Raw genomic sequence first — 7,409 nt, 5'->3', positions numbered from 1 at the left:
ACGTCGCATCCACATCCGACTAACCCACCTGAGTTTGCTGCATTAAGTCATTCACACTTTATAATTTGATGTCTCGCGAGGGAAATTGTACGTACAATGAAATGAAATCGGCCTGCAAGATCTACTGCACGATCTGCATGTCATGTCCTCCACCAGCATACTATCATTGCCAAGGTAATTAAGTGTTCTGCAATTTCACGAAGACTAGAACGTAGTTCCCTTTTCAGTTAGGGGAGAGGGTGCTTCAGCCCCCAACTATGTGAGAAAATAAAAAGAGCGAGAGATGCGAGAGGGAGAGAGAGAGAGAGAGAGAGAGAGAGAGAGAGAGAGAGAGAGAGAGAGAGAGAGAGAGAGAGAGAGAGAGAGAGAGAGAGAGAGAGAGAGTCGCAAGAGAGAGAAAGAGAGACGAGAGAGAGAGGGAGAGAGAGACAGAGAGGATTCCATTTTGGGTGCATGTTTGCCATTTGTCATGCTCAACCTCCAAATTATTTTCCGAAACTACACCTCTAATGTAAGCGCCACGCTGTTGGCGAGCTTGGCGCGGGCAGCACGGCTCACATACCGTACCCGCCCGTGACCTCGACGCTAGCACCGGTCATGTACGAGGCCCGCTCAGAGGCGAGAAAGGCGGCCAGCTCGGCCACCTCCTCGGGCCGCCCGGGCCGGCCCAGCACGATCAGCGGCAGCAGCTTCTCCATCACCTTGTCCGGTACATAGCTCACCATCGGCGTGTCGATGAAGCCGGGCAGGATGGCGTTGCAGCGAATGCCCTTGCGACCCAGCTCCTTGGCTGCGGTCCGCGTGAACCCTTCCACGCCGGCCTTACTGGCTGTGTAGTTGCACTGGCCGATGTTGCCGCCCTTGCCGACGATGCTCGCGATGTTGACAATTGACCCGCCTACTTTAGCGTCAATCATGGCGTTTGCGGTCAGCCTCGTGATCAGGAACGTGCCTTTCAAGTTGACGTCAATGACCTGCATGAACGTCTCAACACTCATGTCCCGCAGAAAGCAGTCCTTGGTGATGCCAGCGCAGTTGACGACACACGAGGCGGGTGAGCCGAACTTCTCGCGCACCCCGCTGACCACCGCTGCCACGGACTCCTCCGACGTCACGTCCATGGGCACGCCCACGTGCTCGGCACCGCCCAGCATCGCAGCCGTCTCCTTAGCCGAAGCTTCGTTGATGTCTGCGGCCACTATGCGGGCGCCCTCTCGCGCCATGACTTGACATACGGCTCGGCCGATGCCAGAGCCACCGCCGGTGACCAGAGCAAGCTTCCCAGTCAACATGGCTGAAAAATATCAAACATATTGTTTAGCCCGTGACGCACTGTTTGTTCGTGCCCTCACATCTGCATGCATGATCTTATTGGCGTCTGATCTTTGATATCGTCCGTAAAGCATACCCTGCACATTTTATGCCTGAGTTATTTAGTCTTCACATCTTATTTTATTTAGACTATTAGTCATTAGGTCTTCACAGTTGTATTTTGGCTAGGGTGCCCGGTATGATAAAAGGCCCCAACGGCAGTCAAATGACTCATACTAGGGACTACGAAACAGTCCCAACCGGACCCTCGACAAGCACCCAGAGTGGTCAAGTGACCTCAAGGCGTGATGATGATTCTTTTTCGGGCGCATCAGCTACAAATGCCATTTCACGCCCAGATTGTGTTCAACCTATGCAATCAGCTGTATGTTAACCAAATAAAGGAGCACAGATACTGGTGGAAATTGGGGATTGAGCAACGTAGTATGTTACCCAAGACGTGAAAGAGCCCAAGATGGTCAAGGGGCCCAAACTGATAAGGCCACTCGGGAATATGCAGTGGTCTGGCCCCCCGGATAAAGATTAGTACGGGCCACAAGATGATTAAATGCAGGATACTTGAATATGGCAGAATCGGAGACAAACGACGGACAAGACATCGCCGGATGGATCTGAGTGCTGCTACGGAGCTCAGGACAGTTCAAGGACAAAAGACGGCAAGGATGTCCTTTCTTTAGAAGCTGAAAGGCTAGGGAGGTCTGGGGAACTCGAGAGAGCAAATGGTCATCGCGTCCGTCAAGCACCTTTAACATTAAAAATCATTCGGGTGACCCAGAAACAGCATTGTAACGTTTGTGCGCGGTATGGTCCTGATCAGCCAAGAATCATTCAGAATGTGTCAGTCAACCAGGAAAAATAACTACGCGAAACTAAACGGATTGTCGAAAGAATCAAATCTGATGGAAGTCAAGGTCTCGAAACAGAACACCCTAAACTGGAAAAAGTTTAAAGGAACTGCCGGCTGATTCTTGGAACAAGAACTTCGCGCAACCAAGATCTCCCCAAGGTCATCAGTTTCATATACGCGTGCGTATTGCATATTGCGTAGGACTACCAGAAGTAAATCATAAATGCCCGGTTTGAATTCCCGCGTGTCTACCCTTCTTGCCGAGAGGCACGCGACACCCCTTAGCCTTGGCGGGTGAATGCATCATAAAGCCTCAATGACAACGAATACCAGAATAAAATCACACGATTTTGGACCCCAAGTAAAGGAATCCAGATCTCCCTAATGTCCTATAGGTAATGTCCAAATGTCACTCAATAATGCGCAGTTTCACTCATTACATTCAAACGTACTTCGTAGACTGGTCACTTATCACTTTGCTGTGCTGATTAAGAACCTGCCTACCGGAAATTAAAATGGCTCACATGGCACACATCCATTCAATCAGGGGTACCAATTTTAGGAAATTATTAGGGGCCGAACCAGAGGCCCGACAACCTACTCCACACTTTTCTGATCGGATTTAGCCCATTTCATTTTGATTAACCTAATATATGTTTCTAATCTTTGTACAATTTAGAAGTCTTTATTTTAAGCAGTAAAGAATTCATGCAGGGTTGGATCCAGGGAGCAGGCACTGGACGCACTCATCTCTTCCGATTGGCGGGTGAAGGCGCCTCGATTTTGGAAGACGTTCTATGGGTGTGATGGGACGCGGCACGCATTTTGGTCGTGGGGGACGGGGACGCGGTTAGCCATGAAGGACTTTGGCCATTCCCATATTCCAGAGCTTTTCAGTTTAACCTCACAGACCATTGCGTGTCTTATGGCGATGGTCTGAGAAGTTTATTGCATCGTTTATCCGCTCAGGTGTCACGACTTGTGTCTTGTGGTGAGGGCAATCATGACTTTTCGTGATGAGAGTGGCACGGGTTGCCACAACGCAGAAAGATCAAAGAAGATAGTCTTTTGGGTTATGATCATTTTATCCACGTTGTTGTGGTGCTCTAACCAAAAACATGGGGGGGGGCAAAGCCAACATTGGGGGGCCCAACTCAACATTGGGGGCCAGGTCCCTCACAAAAGAATACAGGTGCACCTGACCCCTGTGCATACAATAGAAATTTGCGCACACCTAAGGGAGCGCGACAGCAATTTTAAGGAAGTGACCGACCTTTTCTGTACACCTCACCTGTTGTCAAATCAGACGCGTAGGATTTGATCAGAAAACCCAGTTTTCTCGTAATATTTCTGAATGGCTCGGAATCTTGATATAAAGTGGCCGACCCTCGGGACAAAAATTTGACTGGTTCTGCAATGTTTTCAACGCACAGATGTGTCAAAATGTTTGTGTAATAAATGCTTAGAAAGCTTGGAACACTCCGTTCAAAAAAGAAACTCGAACATGAAGATATCATCACGCGAATTCAACGAAGCGCTTTACCAAGGCTTTGGACTTCTCCCGTACGGCGTTTACCGTAGCCGCTCTTTTTTGGGCGCACTTCGGCTATGGGAATGGCAGCACCACATGACCCACGTGATGTTGTTATAGGGCCTTGCATGTGACACACTGATTAAAACTGCAAACAACCTGCTTCTTGGTAGCGGGCCGTTGCCCACCTGGCCAATTTCAAAGATCCTATTATGCGCACCAATTACTGGTGCGCATAACTGGACATTTATACCATCGCGCACACCTCTACTGAAGAAGTGCGCTCGGTGGTTGTCATGGCAACGGTGGTCGCGACTGCAGGGAATAAGTGGAGTGCTGTTATAATGTGTTGAAAACATACTTCAAAGCCGAAAATATGCAAAATTGGTATTCTTGCCATGATTTGACGGTGTTGCAGTGGCACTAATGCAGTGACACGAAGTGGCAGTGGCACTAGTGACACCCAGTGCCATGATTTGATGTAATTGGTCTTGAGGTCCCACTAGGGTATGTTTGGGAAATATGACCCTAAGATGGGACATTGCCATAAATAATATACATGCATTTGGTGATTCTGAGAATAGCATATGTATTTCTTACACGACCATTATGACAGACTCATCCTGACCATTGGGTTCATACGCATTTCTATGCAACCAAATAAACAATTTGCTTTTGCCCTGAATCCCACATAACTACTGGCCATTGTGAATTGTTTGCTATTGGTTGCTGAACACCATTGCATATTGCTGAGCATTGTTCATTATAATTATGTTACTGATTGTGGCTGTTGATGCTGCAACAAATTTTGATTAAATATGGTATGCAGCCAAATTCAGACAAATTTTTGCACACTGCCTGTTATTCACTTAAAGATCTTAGTACTGTAGAAATATTTGTACTTAGTACTGTTCAGAGTGGGGTTAATTTGACCCCCTCAAATGTCTTCCTAAATAAATTATAAATGGTGGGCCACAGCCACACCAAATTTTGTGTGAAGTATCCAGTGTTCAACTAGGACACTACTCGTGCTCAAGTGAGAACATGCTCAGTGATGGTAAAATCTCTGAAATTATGAGAAGTTTGGGCACCGTCAAGTTCCCTTACACTGTTATTTTGATGTAATGAGGAGCATGTGAAGGGACCAAAATGCTACTTTGGAGATAGCAGGGGTCTTTGGAAGGTGCTCTGAACTGAATGGGAGGTGCCAACTGATTCACAGTGTGGTTGACATGCTCCACCTGCACAGGACATCAGCAGTCCCCATTACCTGAAGGGACTTACAGTACTTTTAAAATTTAGTTCCAACAATTTCGGTGCATGGATTTTGAGGATCAAACCCCATGCTATGCATCACTTATTGTATGAGCCCTGAGCCCATAGGAGGGTGAAATTTCTTAGGTAAAACTTTGATGCACCACATTGGATGATGTGATGCACCCCATCCTCTGCTCTTGAGTGGTCACTGCCTCCACTGCAAACCATTTCAGCAAGGAAAAAATGGCAAGGTCTGACCAAATCTATTGATGATCCTACCCAGGCTTGAAGGCATTCACTTGTAATAGACTGATCCCTTGGGTAGAACTAAATATTAAAATCATCATTGCACCCTGGGCATTGTATCTCTTTTGTGCTTTTTCAACATGATCTTATGGATCTGATATATTGTGTGGTGTTTTGTTAGGACTTCCTGTATTCTGTGATTCACACTTAATCTTGGAAGATCCTCTCAGGACTCAAAGCACTTAAAGTGACATTTATGTGTCAATGTAATGGCGTCCTGTATTCAGTGTTCTTCATTCATCTGAATATTCTCTCCAAAGTCATTAAAAAATATTGGCTTGTTGTGGTTGAAAAATGTGTGTGGGTCAACATCAAGGTTACAATTTACTGCATTCAGATGAAAAATGAGTTGGTGTCAATATGCATTCACAGAGGTCAAGCAGATATGGTAAATGTTTTTGTGGCAGTCAGGGAATCAGAAGCTGGACCTCTGGATGATGGGCTTACAGCCACTAGGACAAATCTTAACATAATCATTCATAAGTTACAAAAAAGTCCTTGCAGCATTGCATATCATGGTATGATGTGGGCAAGTGACAATATTGTTATCGAGTTAATGAATGTCAAAAACACTTATTGGAACTATTTTGTTTCTTGTAAAATAAACATAATTTTAAGTCATGAGGTGAGTAGAAGACCAAATGTCAAAAATATCAACCACATTTACAGTTTACCATGCCAGTGTACTTCATGGGATTTTTTGACACCATCTACAGAAAAGAAAAATAATTATGAAATCAAGTCATTCAATTTCATTATGACATTAAGCAGCATGAACAATCTGTGTTCACTGGTGTCACAGTGTAATTCTGATTTTCGCAGGGTATGAAAAAAGGGGCAGAACACCAACTACCCTGTCCAGACCAGGTGGAGCCGAGGCCGCGTAAGAGGGGTCGAATCGTCCGCTGATTTCCGTGCCCCATCCGCTCAACGTTAGTGTAACGTCACTGGAGCCCCTTCCTCAGCAGGCGATGCGCGCGGTCCCGTGCGTTGCGTTATTCTCTGAACGGAATAACTGCTGGCCTATTTCAGCCACCACGGCTGTTACATATGCACTGTGGAGTGAAAAGCTATCCGTTTTTGTACTGATGCCGGCGTAGTCAACAAATGTTATCTTGTTCAAGTCAGGTCATGTCAGGCTCACCGTTGTCATGTCTTTGTCGTTGCCACTTTCTTTGTCAGTCGAACGGCAGGTGCTAACAGCCGTCGAGTCAGGCCGGCCTGGAGGTCAAACTGTCCCGGATCCCAGACCTGTGCGTCCCGGCTGAGTTTGGCGGACAGCTTGTTAGGCACCAGATGTGAACCGCGGTGGTTGGAGCGATACCGCCAAAGCAGGCCTCAGTTGTAAGTCGGGAGACGACTTCCGCTTTGACCTCAGCAGCCTCCATACAGAGCCCGGACCACGCGCTTCAAGGTGACGGGCCGAGGTCTTGGCAAGCTCCATGCAGTTTGGGCAAGGTGTCCCACTGTAACCTTAGCAGGCCCCACCAAGACCCCAAGCCACGCGTCCATAGGCGGCCGTTGTGACCTCAGCAGACCCATTTCACAGTTCACCCCATGCGTTCTACGGTGGTAGAGGACTATAGGTCAAACAACAGTTCGGTCCACCTTTCTCAAAAAGGTCGTTGCCACCTGAGCTAGTCTCACATAAGTGGGCTAGTCCCTGCGTCATAAAACCGCCGGGAGCCCGCCCTTCTGCTATTCGTCTGAAGCAGTGTGAACAAAAGTTGTTGCGTCTCCTTCCTCTTCAGTCCCAATACGGTGTGGTTCTCAAGCAGCTCCATGCCGACGCCGGAGGAACCCAGTGCACCCGGCTAGACAGTGGCCACTGGTCAAGCCTTAAGGCAGGCATACTACAGGGGGCGACACAAGCGCCGGGCCCAGCACAGCTACAGACGAAGCCAAAACAATTCAGGCTTCACCACGAGCTACCCACGCCCGCTCACTTCTGTAACAAAGGGGCTGTGCTTGGACTTCCTGGGGTTTCAAACGCATCGCACCGCAAACATCGCCAACATCAGGTAAGCGCAGGTGTAGTTGTAGCAGTTACCGAACATCAGAGCGACCACACCACCAGCACCGTGCGTGGCGTGGCGCTAGTACCGCCACGCCGTTATGTAAATCCCGCTGGCGACA

At 47.8% G+C, this 7,409-nt stretch overlaps 1 protein-coding gene across 5 annotated transcripts; it reads right to left on the bottom strand.

Moving 5' to 3' along the window:
- Positions 1-361: 361 nt before the first annotated feature.
- On the bottom strand, positions 362-6,209 carry LOC119109603 (estradiol 17-beta-dehydrogenase 8). 5 transcript variants are annotated; one of them, XM_037233298.1, is made up of 3 exons: positions 6,138-6,209; positions 3,471-3,590; positions 362-1,294 (listed from the first exon to the last, which is right to left on the bottom strand). In XM_037233298.1, exon 3 carries the CDS (start codon positions 1,290-1,292, stop codon positions 555-557), a length of 738 nt encoding a protein of 245 aa, XP_037089193.1. In that variant the 5' UTR covers positions 1,293-1,294; positions 3,471-3,590; positions 6,138-6,209; the 3' UTR covers positions 362-554. The 5 variants fall into 5 exon arrangements, with proteins under 5 accessions (XP_037089193.1, XP_037089194.1, XP_037089192.1 ...); XM_037233299.1 differs by having other exon boundaries at positions 6,127-6,141; XM_037233297.1 differs by lacking the exon at positions 6,138-6,209 and adding an exon at positions 5,948-6,101.
- Between the last annotated feature and the right edge of the window lie 1,200 nt (positions 6,210-7,409).

The sequence above is a fragment of the Pollicipes pollicipes genome, unplaced genomic scaffold (assembly GCF_011947565.3).
Source record: "Pollicipes pollicipes isolate AB1234 unplaced genomic scaffold, Ppol_2.1 Scaffold_7231;HRSCAF=8579_pilon_pilon_pilon, whole genome shotgun sequence".
Lineage (NCBI taxonomy): Eukaryota > Metazoa > Arthropoda > Thecostraca > Pollicipedomorpha > Pollicipedidae > Pollicipes > Pollicipes pollicipes.
This window is presented reverse-complemented; position numbering and strand designations above follow the sequence as displayed.

What these genes read in the sequence shown, in the direction of transcription:
- LOC119109603 (XM_037233296.1), bottom strand. Translation starts at nt 6,196, where the DNA reads ATGGGGCACGGAAATCAGCGGACGATTCGACCCCTCTTACGCGGCCTC. An exon ending in CTCCACCTGGTCTGGACAGG is followed by an intron (nt 1,295 to 6,126) that starts GTAGTTGGTGTT and finishes GATATTTTTCAG; the next exon opens with CCATGTTGACTGGGAAGCTT.